Genomic DNA, 16322 nt, shown 5'->3' on the forward strand with positions numbered 1-16322 from the left:
CAACATTAGCTAATTGTTATTTACTAGCTAATCTTAAATGACTGTTCAGTACAGATATGAAGGCCAGCAATCATATTTTACAGTCCTGTGGTCTCAGCCTCAGATACGTATTAAATCACACAAAGCTCGTGTAGAAACAAACACACGAACAAAATATGTTCTCCTTCATTTCCGTCAAAGCTGTATGAAACGTTTCCAGCGGTTGCTAGGCAACCTGGGCAGCGCGACGGAGGCTAGACCGTCCCATTTCACAAGCCTCGCACTTCCGGCCTTAGCGTTTTTAAGTACGCGGCCCTTGAGGATCGTTGAGGCTGCATACTTTAAGGCTGCAGACCCTGAATTGGGATACAGCCGTTGACTGCTCTTTCTCATAACCACGTTCGGCAGAACAACTTCTGGTTCAAAAGGCTACCGGATTCATCATCCAATCAGTGATGCCTGTTGTTGCAGCATTGGTACCTACCTCTTCCGGTTTGGTTTTTGTTTTTGCGTTTTGTGATTTGTTTTTGCGCTTTTCAATTTGTTTTTGCGTTAAGTGATTTGTTGTTGCGCTTTTCAATTTGTTTTTGCGTTAAGAGATTTGTTTTTGCGCTTTTCAATTTGTTTTTGCGCTTTTCAATTTGTTTTTGCGTTTTGTGATTTGTTGTTGCGCTTTTCAATTTGTTTTTGCGTTAAGTGATTTGTTGTTGCGCTTTTCAATTTGTTTTTGCATTAAGTGAATTTGTTTTTGCGCTTTTCAATTTGTTTTTGCGTTAAGTGAATTTGTTTTTGCGCTTTTCAATTTGTTTTTGCGTTAAGTGATTTGTTGTTACGCTTTTCAATTTGTTTTTGCGTTAAGTGATTTGTTTTTGCGCTTTTCAATTTGTTTTTGCGCTTTTCAATTTGTTTTTGCGCTTTTCAATTTGTTGTGCGTTTTGTGATTTGTTTTTGTGGTTTGCACTTCAGGGCCACCGTACTATACCCCCCAAAACATCGGTTTTACGTGACCTATCAACACAATTTAAAAACTGGTATATAGTTTGAAGTCCGCAAGTTCGACCCAAGTTGAAATGGAGACTCTGGGTCCGTCGACCACAGAGGGTTAATCAGAAAGCCTTAAGTTAGCTAGTTACGTACCGGGCTAATGTTTAAAGCTTTCACTTGAGTAAATTAACTCATATTACTGCTAAATAATGTTAGCTAAGTTCACAACATATTCCGTAATAGCGCTGCCATACTGCATCACACTCAGTGCATTTCAATCATTTCTCCAGCGAGTTTGATAGCTAGCAAAATAATAATCATAATTTTTTTAAAAAATAGCATGTGTAACGTACGCGTACTGGAAAATTATTTACTAGGACTCACCTATAATGCGACTGGAGAACGCAAACTCCGCCATTATTGTTTTCCATCAAATACTCATTAAAACACCAACCTACAGGTATGTTAGCGCACTCATCCCCGACTGTCCGAGGGAGGGGCGGGGTCACATATTGAAACAGACGCAAGGCAGCCCAGGCGGGGAAATTTTGCTTTTGCGTCTCATTTTATTTCTCTATCTGATAAGAAAACAATTTAATCAGATAGCTATTTATTGTGAATGAAATACAGTTACATTTTCAAGCACTTTTAAGCACCACATCTGAAATTCAAGCACTTTTCAAATCTTGAAAAGACGACATTAGAATTCAAGGATTTCAAGCACCCGTACGAACCCTGTTTTAGGCACTAGAGTTGTAATAGGCTATTTTAGGTAACTGCAACCCTCTCAGAACTTTTGTTGTTCTTGGATGAGCAGATATCGATCAGATTTTCTCAGCCACGTTTTGGGTGTAGGATGCCACAGTAGCTCTTTAAATGGGCCTCTAGATGCTTAAACACCATTGCTGGCTGCACTTTGATCTGTGGTCAACTAGTCAAATAATGATAATATTAACTATCAGCAGCCTGGCATGACATCGTCTATCCAACATGCCTCACCTGTGGACTCTCAGGGTGTGGGACATTAACTGAAGAGTTAATACTAAAACTGGAACAGAGCAGCCTTCTGCTCTTATGCTCCACAGTAAGTGTTACATCATCTTTCCCTTTTTATTTAAACTCCATCTTTCATCATCCTTTTTTAAACATCACCCCTTGTCTTGGTTCTTTTCTTTTCCAGCATCCATATCCTCCTTTACTTCAACAAAAACCCTCATTTCCTTCTTCAGTCATTTTCTCCACTGTCTGCATAGCTTAATTTAGTTGAGGTGAATTTATTTTCTTCCATTGCCTCTTTGGCTATACCCTCTCTTTTCCAGTACAGGTGGTCCTGGTGCCGGACCGCACATGACCTCCGGGTGTCGCTGTACCGCTGTACTGAAAATAGTCCCCCGCTGTCGGGCCTTATGGAGAAAAGAAGGCGTATTAAAGTTGGCCCTGAATATAAACCGCCTCCTGCCTGCCTGACAGGTCAACCACTTTCTTGTGACAGCAGCAGCTGTTCAGACCTGACCGGCACGCGCTGCTCAGAGGTCTGCTGGAAGAACATGTGGACCTCCTGAAGACATCAAAGTTGTGAGTTTTGAAGCTTCCCGCATGGTAACGGTTAAGATGAATCAGCTTGCGGGAGACCAGAGAGGCCCGCTCATGTCCCCGCTGCAGCTCTCCGTCTACTGGCGCCTTGCTCTAATCTTCTTCTTCACGGCTTTCCTCTTTTTTCTGGACATTTTCACCACCGCCGTGGTCGCCGAGACATGTCGCCATGGCAATGATACTGGCACGTTTGCTTCGTGGCTTGAAAAGTTGGCACCGAACAAGGAGGAAAACCAATCAGCGCTCAGCAAGGTTTTAAAGGACGACGCCGATTGGAGGACAGAGAGCGGGACCCGAGACGTGAGTGAAGATTATTTCCATTGAGAGGTCTGAAGTTGTAACACAGTCATGAAGACTGTGATGGTGCAACACCTGGGGATATTTTTAAGTGCATGTTTCTTATACCCTTTTCTGTCATAGTTATCTCATGATTTAAAGTGTAGGCCTATATATAGTTTCAGACACATTAGAAATGAACTGTAATGAAAAGAAAAACATGCAATTAATAAACTTTAGATTTTCTAGTTATATAACTTTCAGTTTTTTGACACCACTGAAAGGCCAGCTTGTGGCCTCTTTCACTAAACATACAATTGTTTCAACATTAAATGATCGGTTTAAAGTCACAGCCAACATGCTAACTGGAAAGTAATCTGCATTACATAACAACAACTCTAAAGATTAACGGTGTTAATGATCAACTTGAAGCTGTTAATGAACCATTTCTGAGGGCGGTTAAAGTAAAAGAGCTAAATTTCTGTGAAATGTCTGTCATTAATCATAACTTATGTCAGAGGAGGGTATCACTTTCAGGTCGGAGAATCTGATTCAGGATCTGATTACCAGAATTTAGCCAAGCCATTAGCATAAGCACGTGTTGTAATCTTTTTAGCTCGTTATAGACATTTGTAGTCATGTCTGGACCTCTATCTAGGAAATCCAAGAAAGGTTTCAGTATTTTTCAAGCACAGACCCAAAAATTTGCTAGTTCCGTCTTCCAAATGCACCTGTTCAACTGCTTGTTAAAGCAAATTTCTGATCAGCCAGTGGCAGCAACTCAATGCATTTACGCATGTAGACATGGTCCAGGCGACTTCCTGAAGTTCAAACTGTGCATCAGAATAGAGAAGAAAGGGTGATTTAAGTGAATTTGAATGTGGTTGTTGTGCTAGATGAGCCGATCTGAGAAACTCCTCATCTCCTGGGATTTTCCCCCTCAACCATTTCTAGGCTTTACAGAGAATGGTCTGAAAAACACTGTAGTTCTCTAGGTGAAGAAGAGGATCTTGGAATGCACAGCATGTAGGTGCGTTCCTGAATATGTTAGAAGTCACAAATTCTGAGTTCGCAATTGGAATTTTTTTATGAAATGCCCCTTTAACTTGCATTTCCCACTCGGAAATCGAAAGCAGACCAACATACCACGGATTACTACCCCAGCTGAATATAAATAGCAGTAAAACTGTAAACTTTTAATCTGTGCTTCCACTATTGTGTATTTGCGACTCATTAAATAAGCCATACACAGAGCAGTGACCAGGCTTGATCAATTAATTTGCTTCAGTGGTGTTTTTAAGCACAAAAAACCCCAAGAAATGCTCACTTCTGGTAGTCATGCCTGAATGGCTCTACTTCGCTAAAAACCAAAACAAATCCTGTTTTTTCTAGAATGTGATAATTCCAGAGTGACTTAACTCCCGAATTCCAGCATCTGGATTTAAATGTGCCTGAAACCCGACATTTAACCCCGACTCATGCCTCTCCTCAAATGACCTCAAAATAAGCAGAGTGAAGTTGATCCCCCCCACCTTCTTCAAATCCAGCTATTTTGGTACTGCTTTGTGCTGGTTTGTGCTGCAAAATTTGTCATTTGTGCCAGTATCATTTTAAAGATATTAATAAAAGTTTCTAGAGGTCATCAGAGGTCAAAAAGCTAATGATTACTAAAATGTTCATGTTAACTAAATTGCTGAGATCAGCATGTGGGCTATCACTAGCAAGTTGTATAAAGTTAACATACTCCATTCTGGAGCAGGAGCTCAAGCAAATCTGACTCTGTCAATGTTACCTAAAAGTCAGAATTTCAGTTCTTATTCAACTAGTAAAACACCTCCAAACTGATTATGGCCAAGTTAATAAACCCCCACAGCTACACATACACGTAATGTCTCTCATCGTAAACAGAAAAGTTAATCTTTATGAAACTTGTTTCATTGCATCTTATATTTTGGTTCTCTGAGTGTATTCTGCACTTGAACAATCTGTGATTGGTAATCTATATTTGCCTGTGTTTTTGTGTGTGTGTGTGTGTGTGTGTCAGTCAGTGTGTGGTTGGACAGACTGGTTGTCTTATGGTCAGATGCTCTTCATGACTGGTCTGCTGCTGGGATCTCTGTTCGGAGGAGCCATATCTGACCGGTACAACACAACACTCGGCAGTCTGTCATACACTACTGGTCAAAGGTTTGGACACACCTTATATTTTAGATTCCTCAAAGTAGCCACCCTTTGCTTTGTTGACAGCGCTGCAAACCCTTGGCCTTCTATCAATGAGCATCATGGTGTAGTCACCTGAAATGGTTTTCACTTCACAGGTGTGTCTTGTCAGGGTTCATTTGTGGAATTTATTGCCTTCTTAATGAGGTTGGTACCATCAGTTGTGTTGTGTAGAAGTCAGGTTGGTACACTGCTGACAGCGTAATTTGACAACTGTTAGAATTCATATTTTGGCAAGAACCAATCAGCTAAGTAAAGCGAAACAACAATCCATCATTACTTGAAGAACTAAAGGTCAGTGGGTCTGAAAATTTGCTATAACTTTAAATGTGCGTTGCAAAAGCCATCAAGCACTACAGTGAAACTGTCTCACATGAGGACCGCCCCAAGAAAGGAAGACCAAGAGTCACCTCTGCTGCTAAGAATAAATTCATCCAAGTCACACAGCAAAAACTCCAGTGTTAAATGAACACTTTTGGCAGTGTTATATTTTTTAAAGTAACCAAGTCAGTTTTGAAGATTTACAACGACTAACACAGAGCAGTGCTGATTTTCTAACACTGGAATATTTCTAACATTTTGAGTTATTTTCCAGTGTTAGAAAATCAGCACTGCTCTGTGTTAGTCGTTGTAAATCTTCAAAACTGACTTGGTTACTTTAAAAAATATAACACTGCCAAAAGTGTTCATTTAACACTCAACAGTGTTATATCTAACACTCAGAGGTGTGGACACATATAAACACTCTCCAGTGTTAATTTAACACTGGAGTTTTTGCTGTGCACCAGCCTCAGAAATCACAAGTTAACAGCACCTCAGGTTAGAGCCCAGATAAATGCCACACAGAGGTCCAGTAGCAGACACATCTCTACATCAACTGTTCAGAGGAGACTGCGCGAATCAGGCTCTTATGGTCAAAAAGCTGCTAAGAAATCACAACTAAGGACTACAACTACATGCACAGTTCCCACCGTGAATCATGGAGGAGGAGGTGTGATGGTATGGGGGTGCTTTGCTGGTGACACTGTTGGGGTTTTTTTCAAAATTGAAGGCACAGTCAACCAGCATGGTTACCACAGCATCCTGCAGCAACATCCCATCTGGTTTGTTTTTAGTTGGCCCATCTGGTTTATTTTTCAATAGGACAATGACCCCAAACAAACCTCCAGGCTGTGTAAGGGCTATTTGACCAAGAAGGAGAGTGATGGAGTGCTGCGCCAGATGGCATGGCCTCCACAGTCACTTGATCTAAACCCAATCAAGATGGTATGGGATGAAGTGGACCGCAGAATGAAGGCAAAAGGGCCAACAAGTGCTCAGCATCTCTGGGAACTCCTTCAAGACTGTTGGAAAACCATTTCAGGTGACGACTTCATGAAGTTCATTGAGAGAATTCCAAGAGAGTGCAAAGCAGTAATCAAAGCAAAGGGTGGCTATTTTGAAGAATCTAAAATATAAAACATGTTTTGAGTTATTTCACACTTTTTTGTTCACTACATAATCCCATATGTGTTCATTCATAGTTTGACGCCTTCAGTGAGAATCTACAATGTAAATAGTGATGAAAATTAAAAAAAAAACAAAAAATTGGAAGGTGTGCCCAAACTTTTAACTTGTAGTGTATATGTCAAGTTTAAGTTAAAATAAACATTAGTCATCACTCATCTTCAAACAACAAAAATCTTGCTGATGGTTTCTGTGCAGGTACGGAAAGCGTCCGGTACTGCTGATTTCCATGTGCGTGCACGCCGTGTGTGGCCTCGTTCCTGCTGTCTTTCCTCAGCCACTCCTCTTCCTTATTCTTCGCTGCCTGACTGGAATCTGCTGCTGCTGCATCAACATCTGTGCCTTCAGTTTAGGTAACACAAAAAACCTAAAAGCATGATTAAAATGTCGTATCACAGATCTTCTACTTTCATCCCGTTATATTGAACTGTGGTTTTTCATTGGAGATTTTCTGACCATTAATAAGTTAATTAAAGAAAGTCTGTTAAATGTATGAGTATCCAACTTTATAATGTTTTTAGAAGTGTCTCACAAAGTCTGCTGGGGAGCCTGCAGTGTTTTGTGAGAGCTGGGAGGTGGTTCGTTATCAGACAGCCCTCAGTGGGCTTTGGGTCACTGGCTGGATGGTGACTTTAATTGGACCGCGGTGGGACACACTTACAGAAGGCTGATAAAAAGCACGTGTTCCAGATAAAGCCATCATGACCAGGTTGAGGCCTAATGAAGCAGGATTGCTTCCAGCAGCTTCCTGACCTTTGACCCCTACAGTGTTATGTGCAGACTGGAGGAAGCACTCTATTCCTTCAGCTTTGATTTAATTTAGCAGCTAGCCTTTACATAGTAAGTCATGGACCCAAAGTATAGGAAGACTCAGGGTCTTATAATTTAGCTAATTCAATATTTATTGTATTATATTTCTATTCATTGCTTCAGCATTTATTGTCCTTTATTTCTGATATGATATTTCTGAACTATTCTTACTGAATCTATTACTATAAGTTGTTTTTGTTTTTCCTGAATATGAGGAAATTGAGTGTCAAATTTTGAGGTTTCTGCTTTCCATTCAAGTAAATGCACCAAAACTGTGATATAAATATCTTTTATAAATATTTTCTAATTCATCTAAACTTCAATAAATATTTCTTAGAAACCGAACATGACACACAGGTACATCATCTATATTACAAATTATATCATTAAGTTGCCTAGCAACTACTTCGCAATAGGCTAAACTACATTTTTTGCAATAATGTACCTTTTACACCTTTTTTTTAAATGATCACATTTAATAAGTTGTGGGCCAAAGAAACAAATACACACAGACAGAGATTTGGTTTATTATTCATTGTTTATTATTATTATCAGCTAGTTTTATCTAACTTTAATTACCTTAGCTAACTAAGGTAAGTCATTATTTTTAGCTGTTTATTACCCTTTAAGTCATTATGTTTAAAGATGACTCCATGGAGACTTTTTTATTACGGATTTATTATCTTTTTCCTTATGTGTGTTATCTGACAGTGCTGTGTGCTAAAGATGAGAGTTTTGATGAGAGATAAATATATGTATATTTAAGTTGGCCAGTCAGAAGGAAGTGGGCATTTAGGGACTGGAGAAACAGTTGGGCTTCAGCAAGGTTCAGTATAACATAAAGAAGGGTAATTTTTAAATAATAAATCATGTAAAGCTACTCTAATAAATCTTTAGAAGCTTAGGAGAGCAAGTTCACATTTAAGATAGCACTGAAACCTGCAGATTTTAAATTGTAGACTGTTTTAAACTGTTTGCGTTGCAGCAGTGGAGTGGACTCCCCCTGCTTCTCGGCTGTGGCCGCCGGCTTTCCTGCCATTCTGCTTTAGCCTGGGGACAATGGGTGGAGCTCCTTTGGCCTGGCTCAACCCTACCTGGACACGTCTGCACCTGTCACTGGCTCTGCCTCAGATCATTTGTCTGCCACTCTACCTGTAGGCCAACACACCTGTTCACCTGTGGTAGTCTCATTTAGACCATTAATAAAGGAAGCAATAACAGTTTTTTATCCTTCAAGTTCAATCCCAGAGTCTCCCCAATGGCTGTTGTTAAAGAAGAGGACAGATATCCTGGACCGTTACCGGAGCAATAGCCCTGCAGATAACCAGCGTTTGGACCTGGTAAACAAACATTTGCCTCATTTCAAATCATAAATGTCTTAACAAGTACAATTATTCCTTATTATAACCCAGCTCCTCTTTGTGCCAGTTTGATCATGTTTAACAGCAAGATATAAAGAAACAGAATGTCAGATGGTCTTCTAAAAGAAGTTGGAAACTGGTCAACGATAGATGGAAAGGTTACGTAATGATAAAGGCCGATCACAACTTATGGCGTTACCCTTTATGATGCTCTAAAAAGAACATCTCAAAGAAACTAACTCTATCAGAGGTAAACTGGACAGGGCTCGACCACTGTTTATGAATTCTATCATCTGTGGTCTGTAATCTCATGAAAAGGCTGTAGAGCTTTGGTGTTTATGACTTCTTGTAGCGCTAATGTGCAGGAACACTGCTGAAAACCATTGTTAGATAGACTGAGGCTGAACTGACAACCACCCTCTGATTTGACCAGAATCTGAGATTCTCTTTGGAAATGATGGTCTTCTGGGACCATACTGCTTAGTATCAGCACACAGTTTAAATCACTGATGATAGAGGATGGAGTGGGTGGGTGGGGCTGTTAGTATCATATGACAGGGGTAACGTGACCATTTATGTTGCCTGAACATGCTGTCATTCAGACATGCCTGTTTGAGTGAAGGCCTTGCTTTCTTCAAGAAGACAAAACCATGTTGTACTCGGATTCCAGCAGCGAAGAGTCCAGATGTTAAACTAGCTGACCCCTGAAAACATTTGAAGAATTTTTCTACTGAAAACTACAAAAAACAACAGGTCCCAGACTCATGCAAGGGGGAAAAATTGCAGCTGCTTTTTGGCACAGCTATTACATAACAGGGGATTCAGTGTGGTGAAAAACATTCCCTGTATCAGCATTTTTGAATGTGTTGGCACACAGACTAACAAATCGATTGTTCTCATGGGAGTTCTTTTTTTTCAAACATTAGGTCAAAAAGCAAACAAACAGTTTTGAATTAACAGCTGGATCATTTGTAAGTGCTTCCAAGCTGATAGCCACCGAATCAGTGGTTTTTGTTCAGTAACTTAAAATTCAAAAATTTACAGCTGGTTCAGTCTGGATCAGGTGGGAGATATATTTATGTATATGAATAAACATATATAAAATAATCCAGCTGTGTTTGTGTGCAGCTGTTGGACTCCGCCTGGTCAGACTTGCAGAAAGCCACCGAAGCTCAGAGGGAAGACCCTGTGACTGGAGGTCATGCCTCCAGTGACATAATCCACTTGAGGCACCCAACTGTCCTGATGCGATTGTTTGTCATGAGCTGTGTGAGGTACCTACTGCACACGCTCCATATGGGATACAGCTCTTTATAACAAAGATAAATAAACATATGAATATTTTTATATATATATGTATGTATGAATCTGAATCTTTTAGTATTGCATGCAGAATAATTTCTAAAACTGGAATAAGGGAGTTTAGCCTCCTAAGACCCGAACTCTTCCATGGCATGCATTTTTAATTTCTCTTTGATATTTGGACATATTGGCACCTGATGAATGTAAAAACAAAGAATTGTCAGATTTTTTTTTTTTTACCTGATTTTCGTTTCTGACAAAAATGAGATGCACATATGAGGATATTCCTTTCAAATTTAAATAGAACAGTGGCAGTATAATGTCCTCGTAAGTGGATATCAGGCCCTTGTAGAGCAAAATTTAGTATTTTGGTCTAGACCAGGAGTCTGCAACCTTTAACACCCAAAGAGCCACTTGGACCCGGTTTCCACGCAAAAGAAAACACTGGGAGCCGCAAATACTTTTTGAAATCTAAAATGAAGATAACACTGTATATATTGGTTTTTTTTACCTTTGTGCTTTGTGTGAACAACTAAAGTAAGTAAGTCAAGTTTATTGATTAAGCGCTTTTCACAGACAGGCAGTCACAAAGCGCTGTACACAAATATTAAAATAAACAATACAATCAATAGACATTATACACAATGTAAAAGATCAAATGTAAATAATGTAAAGAATATAAAATATGTAGATCAACAAAAGGCTTGTTTGAACAGAAAAGTTTTTAACTGCTTTTTAAAAGAATCCACAGAGCAACTAAGGTGTGTTGCTTATAAAATCCATGAAGTGCTACAGAGAAAATTACATTTTATTTAAGTAAATAACACATTTTAAACTCTTAAAGAAATATAACAAAAGGAAAGACACCCAGCTGAACTAAAATGATCCATGTAGCAAACAAAAACTGTTGTGAGCCGCCACCCTTATATCGCCTTTGGGCTTTTGGAGCCTTGACCTGACTTTTAAAAAATAATTGGTAAAAAAGCACTATGCTGCTAAAAAAAATAGATATTTGCAAAATTCTGCCTAAATATGTGTTTTACCTGGTTAATGTGTGTGGCGGGGGCGTGGTCTGTAGTGCCGCTGCAGGGGAGTCGGACGCACCTGAGCGGCACCCGCAATCGCGCCTCGCCCCCTTAAAGTCTGTGCTCTCTCTGCTGTTGTGTTGTCAGGCTGTGAGCTGAAAAGCTACAGCCGGCTGTATGCGTACAGCAACCGTGTGTGAAAAGTGGTCAATAAAGAGATGCTGAAAAGCGTGTTCATGCAAACATCGTCGGGTCTGCCGTGATATGTTTACAATAAGACTTCTGGTCCCGAACCTCGGCGCACAGCGTCTGCAAATCGGGGCTTTCATCTTTACGCAGGACTGTAAGCTGTCATCTGTGAGGCGTGAGCGGTGTTTGTTTTTAACATAGTTCACGGTGGAGAACAGCTGCTGACATAATGTGGATCCAGATCCATAATTGGCCTACCTGGTGTCGAAAGTCTCGATAAATGCACGGCGTTTCGGCGGGTACACCGGCTTCCGCGAGTGTGACGCTTATTTTGAGCGATGAAAAAATAATAGAATATAATTTTATTTTTATATTTCAAAATCACAATAATCTTCCAATTTAGAACTAAAAGTTAAAAAAAGAACTAAACACAAATAAAATACACTTCAGCTAAATACTTCTAATTTATTTTCCCAAACCACCCGGAGCCGCAAAATAAAGACTGAAGAGCCGCATGCGGCTCTGGAGCCGTGGGTTGCCGACCCCTGGTCTAGACAACCACAAAATGTGATGTCCATACATGTGGACGCCAGGTCCTAAGAATGAGAATACGCTGGTCTCAATAAGTCTGAGCCTCGTCTTGCTTGTGGCCAAAGGTAACAGGGTTATATAATACATAAACAACCGGTGTGAAGTAACAGCATTTCATCAGCAGGGACCTTTGGTTTGTGTGTGTTATATCACCAGACACACAGGAAAAATAAGCTGATATCATTAAAAGTCCTACACTTGAGTGAGTGTTTGATGGATAACAGGCTGCTGAGGGTACAAATTTTATTAACTAATTTCTATTTATACGGAAAACTGTAAAAAAAAAAAATGGAGGGTGTGCAATACTCTGTGTGCAGTACAACCAAACTGTGGTTAAGTATGAGCAACAAAAAACCCCTTCCATATGCTGAGTTAAACTTTTAAAGGTTTGTTTGACATAAACCTTCAAAAGTTTATGTTTTCAGAAACATTGTCACAGTTTTGTTTATAAATTCATTATCGTTACAAGTGTTCACCTCCAGTGGAAACCTTGATAAATAAATAAATAAATAAGGTGAAAGTTAAATAAATAAAATTAAAAAAATAAAATTCACAAAACAAAATATTGATAAATAAATACAATAAAATAAATAAATAAGGTGAAATAAATAAAATAAATGCAAATCCATAAAACAAAATAAAGGAAAATAAAATAAAAGTAAAATAAATAATAATAAAAGTGCAAAAATAAAATTCACAAAACAAAATATTGGTAAATTAAAAACATAATAAGATAAATGAATAAATACATAAATAAATGTCCTGTCATCCTCCAGTGCGGCATCAGCTTTGACATACTACGGAATTTGTTTGAACATCGGCTCATTTGGCGTTGGCGTTTACTCCGCCCAGTTCTTTTCCGGGCTATCAGAAGCTCCCTGCTTGCTCGTCCCATTGGTTCGTCTGGGACGCCGGCCAATGAGCATGCTCGCTCTGTTCCTCAGTGGAGCTGCCTGCCTGGTGTCGTTACTCCTGTCCAAGTACAATGGTGAGTGAGGAAGGCCTTATCTGCATTTTCAGTATTTTTAGTTAGTTCATAATCATTTTTAAGGGACATTAAATTAAATTAAAATGAACACAACATTAAATAAAAACATTAGAAAAGCACCTGTTCTTAGGTTTCTGTTCTTGTACTCCACAAGAGGAGATTCTGTGTTAAAAGCACTTGATGACTCTTTGTCCCAGGCAGTCAATTTATTTCATCTGTATCAATACTTTTAGTGGGAGAAAATACTGGTATTCAATTTTGGTAGAAAAAAAATAATATTAGTGGGAGAAGGTGGAATCATTCTATATGCAGTTTGCAGCCTCCAATCAAATCTGACCACCGTCTCTGATACTGGTACTCTGATACTCTGGTGCAGGTATGCCGATGCTGGTTATGAGTCTGGCTCTGCTGGGGAAACTCTGCATCCTGGCTGCCATCTTTATCTCCACTCTGTACAGTATTGAACTGTTCCCCACTGTGGTCAGGTACAAAACAACACAACACTCTTTAATGCAGGTTTTCCACAAGCAGACATTCCTCTAATGCCCACTTGAGCCTGGCTTCAAACTTAAAATGTCCAGATTTACTGCAAAATAAACATGTTTTTGACTGACAAGTAGGTAAAGACACAGACAGCTGTAACTGCTAGCTGTCTGCTAAAATTCACTTAAGCTAAGCATAGTCTCTGAACTGGACCCCTGGACCAAGGATGGATCAAGGATGGTAACCGGTTCTGCTGTTATAAAGTGTTTGTGTTATGAGCCACAGCAGATATTGTCCTTACCAAAGCGAAAATATCAGTCAGATTAGATTTTTCTGTTTTTTGCCAATTTGGTTACTAAATGGTCGTGAACTGAAATCTACTCATCATCTTCTTCACGTACACAGATGAGCAGCTTCTGGAAACTAAACATCAGTTTAACAGCATGTATCTTCTGTATGAAACTTCTCTTTTGTTGCATGCTGAACCAAAGGCACCATAAACCCTGCCCAGTTGTACATATTAGTTAGCTTATAGAGGTATGATTTAACTTGAAAGCAAAAGTTGTAAGGTTGGTTTACTCTGACTAAGCATATATTTCCCCAGCATCTGCTTCTTACTTCCAATACTTAGTTGATCGATTTGTTTATGTATGATCTTCTAGCTGATATTGAAGTCTTGCAAATTTAATTGGTCCTATTGGTTTTTGAGCTACTTTTCATCTGAGATTAGATGTAGAGATGTCAGGGCAGTTAAACAGTGTAGCAGAAATCTTCTCTAGCCATCCTTCTCTAGCCATTGTTCAATAAAAGTATATATTTTTTGTTTTTAAATCCAGGCAGCGCTGTTTATCGCTGGTCAACCTGTCTTTCCGGCTCGGTTGCCTGGTCAACACCCTCGTCCCCGCCAACCCTGACGGAGCAATCTCCTTGGCTGCTATGATTATCTACAGCAGTGGACCAATCATATGCTGTGGACTCTGCCTGCTGCTGCCGGAAACCAGTGGTGTCCCACTTCCTGACTCTGTGGCGGACTGCAACAGGCAGCTACAGCCCCACCAACCCGCCATGGGTGCGCTTTGGAGTACAGAGTGAGTTTTGGTCGTTTTGGTGGCAATAACTTTATTTTTTTGATGTAGTTTGCAAAAAACAGTAATAATGGCTGTAAAACCCAGAGATGTACATTTGTTTTTCAGAAAAACAGCTACATTTGTAAAATATAAAGAAATAAAATATATGACATCACATGTGCTGCACTAGTGAGTTGCCTGGCTCGTTCACAGCATGTCCTGCTGTGTGTTTTTTCAGGACACTGGTGAGCAGCCAAACCAGCAAAGTGGAAACGTTCCCTGTGGAGAAAGACAGCACGATTTCAGCACTGCTGATATGAACGCAGCCGACAGCTTTCAGTTACTGCTTTGATATTAATTAGACCAAAAACAAACACGAGTTCATGTTAGAGAAATTTCATACTTTGAAAATACCAGCAAGCAGGATGAAATAATTCCCTCTTAGAGGATGTTGGAGGATTTCCAAGACTTGAAAGGAGGTGTGTTTTATTCTTATGCTGTTTTTTTTCTGTTTGTTACCACTTTGCGTTTTTATTACTGTGAAAATAAATTGAACCAAATGCTGATTTCCTTTCGTGTTCATTAATCAGCAGTTTTGGGTTCATTCATTGTTTTATGAGTGTAAAAAGACATTTTAAGTTAGAGTTTTGAAATAAGAATGCTTGAGTCAGTGCTCTGCATAATCATAATCTCTATTTAATGAGAATTGTTTAGATTTGGTGTTTACAGAGATTTCTCTCACTCTTTTAACAATGTTACAAACTGTAAATGATAGCATCCAGAAATACTTAAAACTCCTCCATCTCTTTACTTCATTCTGTTTTTGTACTCAATTAAGGGGAAAAAAACTACATATCTGAAAAATGGTCATATTTAGTGGTTTCGTTGTTCTCTTTTTGTTAGCTTTACGTAGCGTTTCCAGTCTTTTTGCCACTATCCCAGTTTTACATGTTGTAAATATCAAACTCAAAATTAAACAATATATTTGTGGCCAAAGACCACAAATATATGCTTGTATACACAATATACTTCCTTCCACACTACCAAGTGTACAATACAGGTTTGAGCTTCCACTAATGGATTCTGCTGCATCCCATTGGCCCATTGGATACCATAGATGTGCTGAGTACACAAATAATAGCAACTAGTTCTTGTTACAAGTAAATACTCCATGTTATCCACTATTCCAGGAGATCCCACTATTTTCCCGTTTCATTTTTTGGTCCTCTCCCAGACATGCGATTGTCACATGCTTTGTAGGAACACATTTTGGTTTGCTTGGAGTTTTCTCAAAGAAACAAAGAGAGACAGAAGCAGGGTGTTATGAAGTGGAAACTATTAACAGCTGAAATGTGAAGCTGCGAATAAAGTTAAAAAAGAAAAGTTACACTACGCATGTTTGACTCTCTATGGTTCTGTTTCATGTTAGAGGTGCCACAAGGGTAACAAGTAGGTTTAGAGTATCTTCAGCATCTCTAGTATCAGTTTCTCTTAGATTTAAAATTAAAAAACAGATAAAAACAACAAAAATGATTTCAGATGTAATTAAATATTTTAAACAACTGCAGGTATGTTACAGTATTGTGCCTTTGTTGTGGGTGTTAATCTTTAAATGTGTTTTTTTAATAACTTTGTGCAAATATAATATAATTGACCATAACAGGAGCAGAAACTGACACTATGTATTATTATACACAGCAACAAAATCATAATAGTAAAAATGATTGTATTATTGTAAACAAGTTTGTTTGAAAAAATATTGTTTTTACTTTGATGTCATTGACAACGACTTTGAATCTTTAAATAAATGTGACTAATTGTGATTGTGTGGGGGATTTCAGTAATGTAATGTTTTTCTGTGCAATTAAGCAGGAAATATTCAAATGTTAGCCTAGTTAGCTTTTCTTTTTTAATTTCTGTTGTTCTCTCTCTGCACAAAAACAAGCGC

General features: G+C 39.0%; 1 protein-coding gene across 2 annotated transcripts; it reads left to right on the forward strand.

The window, feature by feature from the left end:
- The first annotated feature begins 2345 nt into the window (after positions 1 to 2345).
- Positions 2346 to 16197, forward strand: LOC116316704 (solute carrier family 22 member 13). 2 transcript variants are annotated; one of them, XM_031735332.2, is made up of 10 exons: positions 2346 to 2856; positions 4877 to 4974; positions 6757 to 6911; positions 8354 to 8522; positions 8606 to 8708; positions 9858 to 10003; positions 12613 to 12824; positions 13201 to 13309; positions 14144 to 14395; positions 14613 to 16197. In XM_031735332.2, the coding sequence occupies exons 1-10, from the start codon at positions 2560 to 2562 to the stop codon at positions 14692 to 14694; spliced, it is 1623 nt and encodes a 540-aa protein (XP_031591192.1). In that variant the 5' UTR covers positions 2346 to 2559; the 3' UTR covers positions 14695 to 16197. The 2 variants fall into 2 exon arrangements, with proteins under 2 accessions (XP_031591192.1, XP_039462430.1); XM_039606496.1 differs by having other exon boundaries at positions 2740 to 2856; positions 4881 to 4974.
- The last annotated feature ends 125 nt before the right edge of the window (positions 16198 to 16322 follow it).

This window comes from Oreochromis aureus, linkage group 23 (genome assembly GCF_013358895.1).
Source record: "Oreochromis aureus strain Israel breed Guangdong linkage group 23, ZZ_aureus, whole genome shotgun sequence".
In the NCBI taxonomy this organism is placed as follows: Eukaryota; Metazoa; Chordata; class Actinopteri; order Cichliformes; family Cichlidae; genus Oreochromis; species Oreochromis aureus.

Excerpts from the sequence above, each read along its gene's own strand:
- LOC116316704 (XM_031735332.2), top strand. The coding sequence starts at position 2,560 with ATGGTAACGGTTAAGATGAATCAGCTTGCGGGAGACCAGAGAGGCCCG. Across the intron at positions 2,857-4,876 it reads CAGAGAGCGGGACCCGAGAC|TCAGTGTGTGGTTGGACAGA; the intron begins GTGAGTGAAGAT and ends TGTGTGTGTCAG. Across the intron at positions 8,709-9,857 it reads ATAACCAGCGTTTGGACCTG|CTGTTGGACTCCGCCTGGTC; the intron begins GTAAACAAACAT and ends GTTTGTGTGCAG.